This window comes from Bison bison, unplaced genomic scaffold (genome assembly GCF_000754665.1).
Source record: "Bison bison bison isolate TAMUID 2011002044 unplaced genomic scaffold, Bison_UMD1.0 scf7180017864389, whole genome shotgun sequence".
NCBI lineage: Eukaryota > Metazoa > Chordata > Mammalia > Artiodactyla > Bovidae > Bison > Bison bison.
Genome location: NW_011494961.1, coordinates 6,954,650 through 6,969,625, shown reverse-complemented (window position 1 = coordinate 6,969,625; position 14,976 = coordinate 6,954,650). Strand labels below are relative to the sequence as shown.

The window sequence follows — 14,976 nt, the reverse complement described above, 5'->3', positions numbered from 1 at the left end:
GTGTTAGGCAGCCTCAAACCATAAAGCTTGTATAGCTTTCTAGGCAACTGTGAAAGGACATTCATTTGTCCAGGAGAGATTCAGTTTTACTTAGAAGGAAGAATGTGGATTTATTAAATATCTCTGGATGTCCTTTCTAGGTGGATTGCTCTGTCCTATGTGTTTGCCATCTGGGCAACCCTTGGCTATCTGTGGATGAGCTGGGGTTGACCTTTAACATGAGTCACCAGTCTTCACATCTGCTCTATCCACGTTGACTCCATTATCTCCTAAGGAGCTTACGCTCAACATGAATGGCAACACTAGCCCAAGTGCCACGTAATTTGGAAAGCAAGGCTTTTTACAATCAAAAGTAATATGAGAGATTCAAAATCCAAACAGAACGTAGTTATGGATTAGGTTATACTTGTGTTCATGTTATTCTCCTCTCTCTTCTCCACTAACACTCCCTGTCTTCTAAGTTCCTTCTACCGCTGCTGTTACCTGTGACGACAACAATGTGTTTGCTGGATGGAAAGCTTATTATCAAGGTTAGTAACTCTGATGCAGCGTATTTGTAGGATGTTCATTCTGAGTCTTGAGTTTGTGAGTCCAGAAAGCAATGGAATATTCCATGTATCCCCCCACACACAACTCCTGCTGCCCCTGGGGTCTATTTCTCATATAAAAGGTCAGAGCTACCTGGTGGAGGCTAGCTGAAATCAGAAGAATCCTGACTTTCAGAAAAGTGACCTAGTATGTGAGAAATGAGGAGGACATAATTAAACGTGAGTAGAAAGACTTGGAGTCATTCCCATTCTCTATAAGTGGTGTTCACTACTGTGACTGTTATTTTTCTGGCTATTGCTTCATCTGTGAATTGACTAGCACTTGGAACACTACCTCTGGGCAACTTAAATGAAAGCTTGTTTTATAGCCTGAAGCAAATTGGCAGAAATTTTCCATTATTCATCAAATCTGTTGTAGATGATTTGACTGAGCCAGATATTTCTGGGTCCTGGGTTCACTCCGGAAGAAATAACTGCTGTTCCAAGTAGAAAGTGTCCAGGAAACTTGAAGCTTTTATTTTCTATCACTAATCTGTGAAAAGATAGCCAAATTTGTTTGAGAAGGAACAGCATTTAGAAATGCTGGATTCCCAATGCTTCCCAGATTGTGTGCTTTTTGGGAAGTTAAAATGGAGGAAGTCTCGTTCAGGATTCAGAAGCAGGAGAGCAGGACTCTGACCTGCCTGGACACCTTCCTGCATGCACAGCGAGTCAGGAAATACCTCAGGTAAGGGAGGGAGTGGGTCTTGGAAGTACTAAACCCCTGAGGGTCAGGCCAACCCCTGGGATCTAAGAAGTCTGACTCACAGGGTGAAACAAACAACATTGTAAAAAAGGCTAAGATAGAATCAGAGCTGCATTTTTGCACACAAACTGATAATGATAACAAATTGTGACCTTTGATCTTGAGTGTTCTAAACCCTTTTGATATATTTTTTAAGTATAATTTTCATTTTATTGTCTTTTCAGAAAAACCAGTATTTCTTCAGTCTTTAAGGACTTGGATTCTTACATGGGCTTTGGTGGAGGATGTGAAGCAGCACCCACAGGTCTAAACCGGGGTGCAGGTGTCCTGTTTTCCCAGGCTTCCGGAGAGTGAGTACTGACTACCTTGCTGTGAATGGCACAACTCCCATGGTAATGTAGTTTCACATACAGCTTGGGAAGCAAGTGGGCATCAAAAACACTTGCTTCAGAAATGTCCCTGATGGCTGCGGCCTCTACCATATTCCAAATAATGAACTTCTTAATGGCCTTATCCTTGGGCACGCAGCAGGCACAGCTGGTGCAGCGAATAGGCTGCATGAGGCTGTGGCCCTTTTTGGCACCATTGTCCCTGCTTTTCTTGGTCATCTTGGAAGTGCAGAGACAAGAACCCTTTGCTATTTATTGACATAACTTAAATCAAATTCTAATGAAGCCCTTTTGACCTCTAGCTAACTTTGGGATGCTTCAAAGAGCCCTTGTGTGTGTGTGTGTGTGTGTGTGTGTGTTAGTCGCTCAGTCATGTCTGATTCTTTCCCCATGGACTGTAGCCTGCCAGGCTCCTCTACCCATGGAATTCTCCAGGCAAGAATACTGGAGTGAGTTGCCATTCCCTTCTCCAAGGGATCTTCCTGACTCAGAGATTGAACCCAGGTCTCCCGCATTGCAGGCAGATTCTTTACCATTTGAGCCAACAGGGAAGCCCTCAAAGAGCCTGTAGGACATCCCAAAGAGAGATATTAAACTAGTTAGGTTCATGGGAAATATTGTTAAATGCTCCTTGAAAGGAAAGCAATGACAGACCTAGACAGTGTATTAAAAAGCAGAGACATTACTTTACCAACAAATGTGCTTATAGTCTAAGCTATGGTCTTTCCAGTAGTCATATACAGATGTGAGAGTTTAGACCATAAAGAAAGCTGAGTGTCAAAGAACTAGTGCTTTCAAATTGTGGTGCTGGGGAGACTCTTGAGAGTCCCTTGAACCGCAAGGAGATCAGCTCAGTCAATTCTAAAGGAAATCAGCCCTGAATATTCACTGGAAAGACTGATGTTGAAGCTGAAGCTCCAATACTTTGGCCAACTGATGTGAAGAGCTGACTCATTGGAAAAGACCCTGATGCTGGGAAAGATTGAAGGCAGGAAGAGAAGGGAACCAAAGAGGATGAGATGGTTGGGTAGCATCACTGATTCAATGGACATGAATTTGAGCAATCTTGGGGAGATGGTGAAGGACAGAGGAGTCTGGTGTGCTTCAGTTCATGGAATTGAAAAGAGTTGAACATGACTTAGTGACTGAATAGTAACAAATTGTCAAATGAGCAATAAATCTTCTCAGGTTATGTTGTATGGAATATGTTATTAATATAGGTATTCTAGAAATTATATAGATTTCATAAAGATCTGACATGTCCTGGTAAAACATTATCAGTCATAATTCCAATTCCTATCTTAAAATGTTACATGTCACTACAGTAACCAAGTTACTTTGTCAATTGCATTGTAATCAGACTTTTTAAAAAATAATTTTAAAAATTTACTTATTTTTGGCTGTACTGGGTCTTTGTTGCTGCTTGGACTTTTCTCTAGTTGGAGTGAGCAGGGGCTACTCTTCATTGCGTTGCACAGGCTTCTTATTGCAGTGGTTTCTTCGGTTGTGGAGCATACGACCAAGGGCACTGAGCTTCAGTAGCTGTGGCACATGGGCTCAATTGTTGGGCTTCCTAGGCTCTAGAGCACAGGCTCAATAGTTGCAGCACACGGGCTTGCTCTTAGTTGCTCTAAGGTGTGTGAGATCTTCCTGGATGAGGGATCGAACTCTGAGTCTCCTGCATTGGTGGGTGGATTCTTTACCACCGAGCCACCGGGGAAACCCCTGTAATCAGATTTTAAACGTGCTTTTTAAAGCCTTTTTTGTCATTATAGAGCTATGGGTTTCACTCTGATGCCTTTGCAAAAATACTACCTCTTCAAGATTTTATAGAAAGGATTTCTTAAGATTAAATTAAAATTAACTAGATAAGCAAATTTTGTTATTAAAAGTAAACTGGTATTGGACTGGATTTGGTTTTCTCTCTCTGTTAAGAGAAAAAAACGTTTTCTTACATGTGGCTTTTGATAACAGTATATATGAATTTCTTTGCCTTTAAGTGATTTATATTTGTTTTTAAAATCTTTTGGTAAATAAATATTATTTCACAATGATCTGTGAAGTTTGTGACACACAAGATAAAGCTCCTTGTGTGTCTACAAAAAATTAACCTTCATCATCAGACTTTTGCTATCCTGATGCCCTTAGGACATGGCAAGACTCTACTACTAAATCAAGGAATTTAAAATGGGTAGACAACAGCTGTGAATCAAGCAGCCAGGGCTATAGGAAATCCAAGACTGCTTGGTTTTTCCTGGTTCCCTGACAAACATCATTTTTTATTTGATGGGATAAAGCCTTCCCTGGCTGCAGGGTTAATGTCCTCACAAAAAATTTCTGTTTCACTGAATAGTAAATTCTAGTTTTGTTAATTGAGGTCTATATTGGGAAGACTCACTTCCCACATAGTTCCTTTCTGTTATGTTTGATTACTAAGAAGTTTAATTAAATTATTCTAAAGCTCATCTCAGTAATCTATCTTTGGATAGAGATTAGCTTCCCTGGTGGCTCAGTTGGTAAAGAATCCACCTGCAATTCAGGAGACCCAGGTTCTATCCCTGGGTTGGCAAGATGCCCTGGAGAAGGAAAAGGCTACCCACTCCAATATTCTTGCCTGGGAAATGCCATAGTCAGAGAAGCCTGGCAGGCTACAGTTCATGGGGTTGCAAGAGTAGGATACAACTTAGCGACTAAACCACCACCACCCCATGAGCTATACCCAGGGATTATAAAATTACATGTATCTATCAATGAACTATGTGCTAATTAGAGCTTATGGAAAAAATAAGACAAAAGAATATCCTTGGATTTCTGGAATATGAAATTTCCAGAAGCTGGAAAGAAGTATACCAAGAGTAGTCAATTTGTTGAATTATACACAGTAAGCTGTTGTTGTTCAGTTGCTAAGTGGTGCCTGATTCTTTGCAAGCCCATGAGCTGCAGCAGGCCAGGCTTCCCTGCACTTCCCATCTCCTTGAATTTGCTCAAACTCATGTCCACTGAGTTGATGATGCCATCCAACCATCACATCCTCTTTGGCCTCTTCTCCTTCCGCCCTCAATCTTTCCCAGCATCAGGGTCTTTTCCAATGAGTTGGCTCTTCACATCAGTTGATTCAAGTATTGGATCTTCAGCTTCAACATCAGTCCTTCCAGTGAATATTCAGGGTTGATTTCCTTTGGGATTTACTGGTTTGACCTCCTTGCTGTCCAAGGGACTCCCAAGAGTCTTCTCCAGCACCACAATCAGAAAGTGTCAGCAGTATATGCATGCATGTGTGCTAAGTCACTTCAGCCATGTCCAACTCTGTGCGACTATATGGATCATAGTCTGCCAGGCTACTCTGTCCATGGGATCCTCCAGACAAGAATACTGGAGTGGGTTGCCATGCCTTTCTCCAGGAGATCCTCTCTACCCGGGAATTGAACCCATGTCTCACATCTCCTGCATTGGCAGGCAGGTTCTTTACCACTAGTGCCACCTGGGAAACCCTGTCAACAGTAGGCTTTAAAAGAAGAAAATTTGACTGATATGTATACATAGATTCTTGGTGAGTAGCCAATGGATTTGCCACTTGGCTTCCCCTATGGGTAAAGAATGGGGCTTCCCAGGTGGCACAGTGGTGAAGAATCTGCCTGTCAAGCAAGAGACACAAGAGCTTCAGGTTTGATCCCTGGGTCAGGAAGATCCCTTAGAGAAGGAAATGGCAACCCACTCCAGTATTCTTGCCTAGGAAATCCCAAGGAGATAGGAGCTTGGCAGGCTATATAGTCCATGTGGTCGCAAAGAGTCAAAGACTTAGAGTTGGATATGACTTAGTGACTATACAAAACAACACAACAACAACTCTTGTGAACAGATTATTCTTGGAAGCCTGACTATAATGTGGATTGTCATTCACACCTCAGTCTTCAGAGATATGCTACAATTAAAAGAAAAATATGAAGAGAAGTGTCCCAAATAGGTTTCTTCACATTTATCTTTTACTTGTAGCATATCCTTGAAGGCTGAGGTGTGAGTGACAATCCACATTATAGTCAGGCTTCCAAGAATAATCTGTCACAAGAGTTGTTGTTTTGTTGTTGTTTAGTCACTAAGTTGTGTCCAATTCTGTCTTTGAAACATGAGCCAGACCTAGACTCAGGATAATTTTGCCTTCCTGGCAGACAAGGTCTGTCCTTTCTTAACTTTGACTTTCTATGGACAAAATTTGTGTGTCTGCTAGATTACACAGCACAGATACAGATATAGCTCAAGCCCTGAACACAAATATTATGTGCTGATTTACTTTAATAGTTGTATCCACCCATTGATAGACTGTGACAAGACTACTGAGGAACTGCTATGTGGACCAACTTCTTGCCTTTGGGGAAACCAACCAACCATTGTGAATGAACTATCTTCCCTAAATCCTGTAAGAATTTTTTAAAATAGCCCCTCAATTAGTATGTATTGTAACTGATGATACAAACACAACTTCTATATATCAATTAGTAACTCCTTTTTCCAGATGTCTAGCACATTTTTTAAAAAGTTGCTCAGTCATTTCTGACTCTTTGTCACCCCATGAACTATATAGTCCATGGAATTCTCCAGGCCAGAATACTGGAGTGGGTAGCCTTTCCCTTCTCCAGGGGATCTTTCCAACCCAGGGATCGAACGCAGGTGTCCCATATTGCAGGCAGGCAGATTCTTTACCAGCTGAGCCACAAGGGAAGCCCAAGAATACTGGAGTGGGTAGCCTATCCCTTCTCCTGCAGATCTTCCTGAGCAGGAATCAAACTGGGGTCTCCTGCACTGCAGGTGGATTCTTTATCAACTGAGCTATCAGGGAAGCCCAAAGGTTGGCCCACTGCTTTGGCCAGGAAATGAACCAGGGTCAGCTGCTTGGAAGGCAGCTATGCTCACCACTATACCACCAACGCTGCACAAACACATATCTAACATATGTTGATCATTTATATTGGAGGGGGACCATTTATTACTTTCCCCCCATGAGAACTTAGGTATTATGGACCCAAATATTATTCCCTACTTTGTCTGTCCCTAATATTAGCTTCTTCTTAGAACTGTTATGTAAGATTTTGCAAGGAACCAAAGAGTTACAAAATTTCATAGGTAAACATAATCGTACCTTGATAGAACATTCTGTTATTACTATCATTGCTGCCAATAAGTTAATGGATGTAGAAGTTGATGTACAAAAGCATACTTCTCATTCATGGTGGGATTTTTTCTTTACTAAATGCCCTACTGCTCAAAAACTGTTTTCTGTATTGCATAATTCATTTCTTATTTCTTTGATCGCTTTATTTCTTTTGACTATCTGGAATTGTTATTTGACTTACAGAATTAAGAAGACTGCCCGTTTTATTTTGCCTTATTCCTATGTTATTTAGCTTAAATTATCCTAAGGCCAGCTGTTAGGGAAATTAAAATGGAGGAAGTCTTGTTCAGGCTTCAGAGGCAGGAGAGCAGGACTCTGACCTGCCTTGGACCTGCCTGGACATTGCCTGGATTCCGTGCCTGCCTACATGCATAGCAAGTCAGGCGGCACTTTAGATAATAAGCAAGGGAGTGGATCTTGGAATTCTTGAGCCCCTAAGAGTCTGGCCAACCCCTGGGGACTCAGAAGTTTTGTGATTCACAAAGTGAAATATATGGCATTATAAAAGTTAAAAAAAAAAACAGAGCTGCATTTTTGTACGCAAACTGATAACTATATCAGATTGCAGCTTGGAATTATAAATGGGGAGTCCCTGAAACTGTAATTTGAAGTCTCATCTATGGGGTGGATACACCCTGGGACTCTTTCCCACCTGGAACTCCAGATTGCTGTTAACAAGAGACTTCCCAGTGCTGTCTAAGTCTGGATGTTCGTCATCCCAATTTGGTGATGTATGTGCTGTTACTTTTCTCTATTGTTTCTATTTCTCTTCTTTAAATGACTGTATGTTGAAATTAAGTCAAATAATCCTCTATTATATATTGAAATTGTATATTTGGGTGTAACAAGTGATTTCTTTTGTTAACGAATCCTTTGAACCTAAAACAAAATAAGAATTTTGGCAAAACATAAACTGGCACTGTGAGCAGGATTTGTGAAACAAAATGCCACGCTTTAAAAAGAAAGAGGTTAAGACTATTCAAGTTTTTATTCCCAGGTAGGAAGATTTGCCTTACTGCTCGCTAGCTACTGAATAGGGCATATCCACTGGATTGTGTGAGAACTGGGACCCCAAATTAAAGTGGGCCAAACTTTTAGAAGTTATTGAATGTTTGCAGCTTGGGCCACCCGAGAAAGGATAAGAATGTACTGCGCTGGGTTGAAGAGGCTGGATCCTCCTCTCTGCCTACCGTAAGGTAACAAAAGTAAAACTTCCAGCAGAACAGTGCTATTAGCTTGTTTTTTTTCCAACACTGCTCTATAACAGTCCCCTCCTTTCCCTGCGCTCCTGACCCCTCATGATGTTTTATTATGGTCCTGCTGCAGGAAAGGGTGACTATGCATACTGTAACTCTTCATCTGGCATCAGGGATTTCCCTTTGATTTGGAAAGAATACTCTTTCAAATTCCGCTATAAAATATACGGGAGGGAGAAAGATAAAGCTCCAGGAATGTGCACTGGTGTTGACATTCACTCACATAATGAACTGAAGGTCAATTTTCTTTAGTATTGCTCAGATGAATGATCAATTGCTCTAAGTTTGCATTATCAGCAGTGCTATTCACCACTAATTTATACAACATGATTTAATGTTGTCTCCCTCCTGCCAGATGTTTAAAACATAGCCAATATTCAGCAGGTCCCTCCAAGCCACCAAAAGCAACTCCATAGCCCCCCTCATGGCTCTTCACCTAGTTTTGCCCTAGATGCTCATGGTGAACAGTCGGGCTGTCTCCTTGGCAGTGGTACCGCTTTCCTGGAGCATGGAATTATTTGCAAACAGAGGCTCACTCAAGTGTTACTAAAGGAGAGGGGTGGCGCCAAAGAGGCTCTAAAAAGGAAAGAGGAATCATTCTACTTTTCAAAATCAGAAACCATGTTTGGGGAGGAATCGTATGTCCTTATTTCATCAAGGGTTGTGTTTGGAACTTTCCACCAATTCTTCCCTATTTTCCTTTTTCTATCCTTGGCCCTACAATTCTGCCTTGTCACAGTGAAGACAGCGGCAGGCCTCCAGTGCATGGCTGTTCAACTCTGTGAAATTTGTCATAAATGTGTCAGATATTTCTTACCAGCTTCCCAAAAACTTAGAGTTTCCCCTCAGGCTGCATTTATATGCTGTCTTGAGTTGAAGGAGAAGGAGTAAGAGGGCAACAGCAGAGCAACAGAGGAAAAGATACCCCAGAGCTGCAGGCCAACCTGAGTGGACACACTGAGAGTCAGATGTGCCTACCTTGCCCAGGCTGTGCTCAAGCAAAGTCAGCTTCTTTGCTATTGAGAGTTCAAGCCCATCAATATCATGCTGCATTTCCTTGTCATTGTGTTGCTGGTAGTTTTCAAATTTAGTTTTGTTAGCCTCTCAGCCCTGCTGCACTTGAACTGTCCTGAAGGCTCTCCCTCTGGAAATGGGAATTCTACTTGTGCAGGTAAGTAATCTAACCAAAAGGAGTTCACATCTTCCCAGAAACTACCTTCTGATACCTGTTCGTTCCATCTTGTATACTTGGCATTTGTTTCCAATTTGTCTTTGGATGTGTATATTTGCTTCCTTTTTGTTTTCAATGCATGTTTATTTCCTTATTGGCTGTTAGGACTATAAACATCCTATTGGCTATTAGGACTGACTATAATAATTCAAACTATTCTTCTGTGTGTGAGTGAATAGGTCTCATTTTTAACTAGTTGAACATAAACCTCTGTCTTGATTCTGATGTGAGGAGTGATTACTTAGTTGATCAGCTTTATATGGGAAATTGGGGAAACAGATGACTTTTTAAAAATTTTGAAACTGTCTCTAAGCCATAAATAAAAAACATCATCCTTTGAATAACTTTGTGTAGGAACTAAGAGGTTGCTAAAAACCAGTGAAAAATGGGGAGGGAATTGGGAACAGATGTAATTCCTTCACTGTGAAAGTTAAGCTAAATTTCAAATTAAACCTCCTTGCATTCTCCCAGACAGCTGTTTCTGAGGCTCTGATGCAGTGCCAGTTTTAGTAACAGGTGCATTGTAACTTTGGGAACTGCTAAGAAATGATAATATGCCACAACCCCTCTCATATTAAATGAGTTCTTAATTAAGAGGAAGTGGGAATTCTACTGAATGCAAAACAGCAATCCTGAGTAAGAATTTATTTTAATCCTTGGTGGCTCTCCAACCTGTTGCTGAAATAGGGCAGTCATTTCCACTCACTAAAGGGCATAAACTGCCTTAATATTCCTTTCTTGTCATTTTACCCTTTTGAGAAGAGGTCTGACTCCCCAGAAGAGGTAGATTGAGGGAAACAGTAAATTTCCCAGAAGAGAAAGAGAAGCCTCTGGAAATTAGCACAAAATAATGGGAATAAAGGGAACAGTTCTGAACCAAACTGCTGACATTGGGCTCCTGTCCTGGCTCTCCTGTAAAGGAAATTACATGGATGAGGAGGTCAAGTCTCTGTCACCAGGGAGCACTCACTGGAATGGGTGAGCAGAACCCTAGGGTATTAGAAGGCAGGACTGAGTTCTAATTATCTCTGGGTCCCCAGCACCTGAAACTGTCATAGTTTATACTCAGTAAATTCATGGTTTATACTCAGTAAATTCTTGCTGAATGAATGAGTATCCCTGACTTGATAATGCAAGTCCTAAACAATAAAAACAAAAAAGGAATGACAGGGACTTTCCTGGAAGTCCAGTGGTTATTCTCTAAGCTTCTACTGCAGGGGGCTCAGGTTCCATCCCTAGTCTCATTGGGGAACTAAAATTCCACATGTTGTGCAGTGCAGCAAAAAAAAAAAAAAAAAATGACAAAAAGCAAAAATTACCCCATGAGCTGGTGACTCAGCTGTTGGAGGCAGAGCTTTTGAGCACAGCTTTTGTCGAGCGGCCTGGACCCTCTTTGGGTTGGGAGAAAGTAATTGGCAAGTGACTACAGCCAGGCATCTGCATGGGATGCAAAAAGAGAGTGGGAACCAGTCAAGAAGCAGAAACTTCAGAGAGAAAAAATAAGATGCAAATGAACCTCTGTACATGGCTCTAGAGTCTCAAGGAACTCGCTGCTAACAAGGGACCTACACCTCGTGCTTCTCACTAGTCCCTGCTGGTGGCTCAAAAGTGCCTTCACTGAGGCTGGTTGAAGAAATAAACCTGAAGCCCAGGATAGAGACAATGAGTTAGGAGGACTGTGTCACAAAATGGAAGGAACCGAGGTTTTAGAGGCAAACATACCTCATTTCAAATCTATGCTACCTAGTTAATACTGGAGCTATAGTGGAATATATTGTAATTCCTTGGTGACTCAGTCAAGTAAAGGATCCATCTGCAATGCAGGAGGCCTCCTGCAGCACAGGTGACCAAGGTTCAATCCCTGGGTCTGGAAGATCCCCTGGAGAAGGAAACGGCAACCCACTGCAGTATTCCTGCCTGGAAAATCCCATGGACAGAGGAGCCTGTGGGCTGCAGTCCATGGGATCCCAACAGTCAGAAATGACTTAATGACTAAACCACAACTACATAGAGGAATATTGCTGAAAAATCATAATACCCCCTTTCGGAATTGTTGTGGGGATCCCATGGGATAATATGGGGAATGCACTTACCACAGAGGCTGGCAGATTGTGCTTAATAAATATTCTCTTGGCTCCATATCTTGGCTAAATCTCTTTGATCAAATCATGTCACAAGATGCCTTATTTGAGCACTGCAGTGACATGGCCCAGACCCCATGGAGGGAGGAATGTCTGGATGCCACTTTGTGACTCTGACTCTTTGCTCCTTCATTCCTGCAAGTCAAAGGCTTAAAGCCTCTACTTGACACTCCATGTCTTACGTTAGCCAATAACTGCCCAGGTCGCACCCTATGCCCATGCATTTCAGAGGATATTATTTCTCCTTTCTAAATAGATATGGTGCCATCATCTATTTTTCCTCTAATTAAATTTTACTTGCCTTATTCCTCACCCTTGGCATTGAGACAGACCACGTGTGGCCAGCCTGACCCAGGAGGAAGAATCCTTCCTGGTTCTGATTCAGGTAACTTTATGCCATGTTGTCTTGAATGTGACTATGAGCCTGATAAACCAAGTGGTAACAGAGACGTGGGTTTTCTTTTCATTTCTCCCCTCCCCCATGCCTCCTGCTGCTATTGCTTCTTTTTGTTTTTTCTAATCACTGAGTATTCTGTTAACTTCTGTTTGGGCTACACTACAAAAGGAGAGCAATAAGAAAAAGTGCTGTCAAGTGGCTTTTGAACTTTCAAGCCTATTTTCCTTGGAGAATAAAATTTTATTTTATTAAAATAAAAATAAAATAAAAATTTTCCTTGGAGGAGAAATAGCAATTGAAAAGGAACTTTTCCTGTTTGATGTCTCTGCCTGCATTATTTATATGAACTTTCCTGGCTCAGAGGTTAAAGTGTCTGCCTGCAGTTCGGGAGACCTGGGCTCGATCCCTGGGTGGGGAAGATCCTCTGGAGAAGGAAATGGCAACCCACTCCAGTATTCTTGCCTGAAGAATCCCATGGACGGAGGAGCCTGGTGGGCTACAGTCCACGGGGTCGCAGAGTCGGACACGACTGAGTGACTTGACTTTCACTTTCACTTTCCTGGTAAATAGAGTGATGAAGAAATGCAGGCCAAATCTCAGCACTAGTCAGCCATCTGGGGAGGTCACCTTTAGCAGTAAACAGTGAAATCACTGATTTCAGCACTGGCTAGGGTTTGGTCAGCTTCCCTGTTACGTGCAAACCAGAGTAGTTCCATGATCAAAATCTGGTTTATTTTTTCAGCTAGAGTTATGCAAAAGCTTTTTCAAAAAAAAAAAAAAAAACTAACTGCTCAGAAATTACAGGAATGATCTTTTATGAATACCACATGAATAAAACCATCCCCTAAGTCCTTATGGCAGAAAGTGAGGAGGAACTAAAAAGCCTCTTGATGAAAGTGAAAGAGGAGAGTGAAAAAGTTGACTTAAAGCTCAACATTCAGAAAACGAAGATCATGGCATCTGGTCCCAGCACTTCATGGGAAATAGATGGGGAAACAGTGGAAACAGAGGCAGACTTCATTTTTGGGGGGCTCCAAAATCACTGCAGATGGTGATTGCAGCCATGAAGTTAAAAGATGCTTACTCTTTGAAAGGAATGTTATGACCAACCTAGATAGCATATTGAAAAGAAGAGACATTACTTTCCCAACAAAGGTCCGTCTAGTCAAGGCTATGGTTTTTCCAGTGGTCATGTATGGATGTGAGAGTTGGAGTATAAAGAAAGCTGAGTGCCGAAGAATTGATGCTTTTGAACTGTGGTGTTGGAGAAGACTCTTGAGAGTCCCTTGGACTACAAGGAGATCCAACCAGTCCATTCTGAAGGAGATCAGCCCTGGGTGTTCTTTGGAAGGACTGATGCTAAAGCTGAAACTCCAGTACTTTGGCCACCTCATGTGAAGAGTTGACTCATTGGAAAAGACTCTGATGCTAGGAGGGATTGGGGGCAGGAGGAGAAGGGGATGACAGAGGATGAGATGGCTGGATGGCATCATCAACTCGATGGACATAAGTTTGAGTGAACTCTGGGAGTTGGTGATGGCCAGGGAGGCCTGGCGTGCTGCGATTCATGGGGTCGCAAAGAGTTGGACACGACTGAGCGACTGAACTGAATTGAAGTCCTCAGTGGTTCCCGGTCTTTGAAGGGGTAGTAGAGCTTAGTGGTGAAGTCACTCAGTCGTGTCCGACTCTTTGCGACCCCATGGACTATAGCCCACCAGGCTCCTCCGTCCATGGAATTTTCCAGGAAAGAATACTGGAGTGGGGTGCCATTTCCTTCTCTAGGGGATCTTCTCAACCCAGCGATGGAACCTGGGTCTCCTGCATTTCGGGCAGATGCTTTACCATCTGAGCCACCAGGGAGCTTAGTGGTAAAGAGCTTCAGTTTTGGAGTCTGCCGGCCTGAGTTCAGATCTCAGTTCTGCTGCTTGTGAATTGTGTGTCTCATTGTCCTCACTGTAAAATAAAGATAATTACCCCTTCTTCCCAGGACTGTTGTCAGGATTGTGTTAAAACATTTGTTTTCAGTTCTGGCTGCATGTTAGAACCACTAATAGGGTTAGCACCTGGGCAATGTGAGTCAGAGTCTCCTCTGGTGGTGGAATCTGGGCATTTTTTTTTTTTTTTATTACCCTCCCTTGGTGCTTCTAACAGGAATAACCCAGGCAGTCTGGGTTCAGGACCACTCAGTTGTCACATAACTGAGTAAAGTGCATAAAAATGGTAAAGTGCATAAAATGGAGCCTGGCATGTAATGAGCTCTCAATAAGTCTTGTGTGCATGCATGCCAAGTCACTTCAGTTGTGTTCAACTCTTTGCGACCATAGGCACTGCAGCCCACCAGGCTCCTCTGTCCATGGGATTCTCCAGGCAAGAATACTAGATTGGGTTGCCATGCCCTCCTTCAGGGTATCTTCCCCACCCAGGGATCAAACCCGTGTCTCTTGGGTCTCCTGCATTGGCAGGCATGTTCTTTACCACCAGTGCTACCTAGGAAGCCCCTCCATAAATCTTAGCTTGTATTAATATTTTTATTGCAGTTAACGTTATTTTATTGGTGGTAATAGTAGTAGTATTCTCTAAAGCTCCAATACTTTGGCCACCTGATATGAAGAACCAACTCATTGGTAAAGATCCTGATGCTGGGTAAGATTGAGGGCAGAAGGAAAAGGCGATGACAGAGGATGAGATGGTTGGATGACATCACCGACTCAATGGACATGAGTTTTAGCAAATTCTGGGAGATAGTGAAGGACAGGGAAGCCTGGCATGCTGCAATCCATGGGATCGCAAAGCATCAGACATGACTGAGCAACTGAACAATGACAACAATTTTTTATAGATATGACTTAGTTTCTTCTATAATAATTAAATTTCTTTTACACATGGAAAAATGCCATGTTGAAAAACTTGCTAATAGTTTTATAGCATTACAATTTGTATTCAAAATAATTTCAACATACATAGCTTGTATTTTTGTGCTCAGAAGAAAAGTTTATTAAAAATACAAAACCATATCAAACTGGTTTGAGTGAGTGCCCCCGTGGAACTGCGGCTCCAGCGATTGTCTTTCTGTGACGTCAACTGATAAAAAATTTCACTGAG

General features: G+C 42.1%; 2 protein-coding genes across 2 annotated transcripts in view; one reads left to right on the top strand and one right to left on the bottom strand.

Moving 5' to 3' along the window:
* Nucleotides 1–1,548: 1,548 nt before the first annotated feature.
* Nucleotides 1,549–1,901, bottom strand: LOC105002074 (40S ribosomal protein S26-like). Its single transcript, XM_010858537.1, has one exon. The coding sequence runs from the start codon at nt 1,899–1,901 to the stop codon at nt 1,557–1,559; it is 345 nt and encodes a 114-aa protein (XP_010856839.1). The 3' UTR covers nt 1,549–1,556.
* A 7,248-nt stretch (nt 1,902–9,149) lies between these two features.
* The window catches only part of EGF (epidermal growth factor), a 99,995-nt gene continuing 94,168 nt past the window's right edge, over nt 9,150–14,976 (top strand). Inside the window, 1 exon segment of the mRNA XM_010858536.1 lies at nt 9,150–9,276. Within this exon segment, the coding sequence (XP_010856838.1) occupies nt 9,150–9,276 (127 nt within the window).

Excerpts from the sequence above, each read along its gene's own strand:
- LOC105002074 (XM_010858537.1), bottom strand. The coding sequence starts at position 1,901 with ATGACCAAGAAAAGCAGGGACAATGGTGCCAAAAAGGGCCACAGCCTC.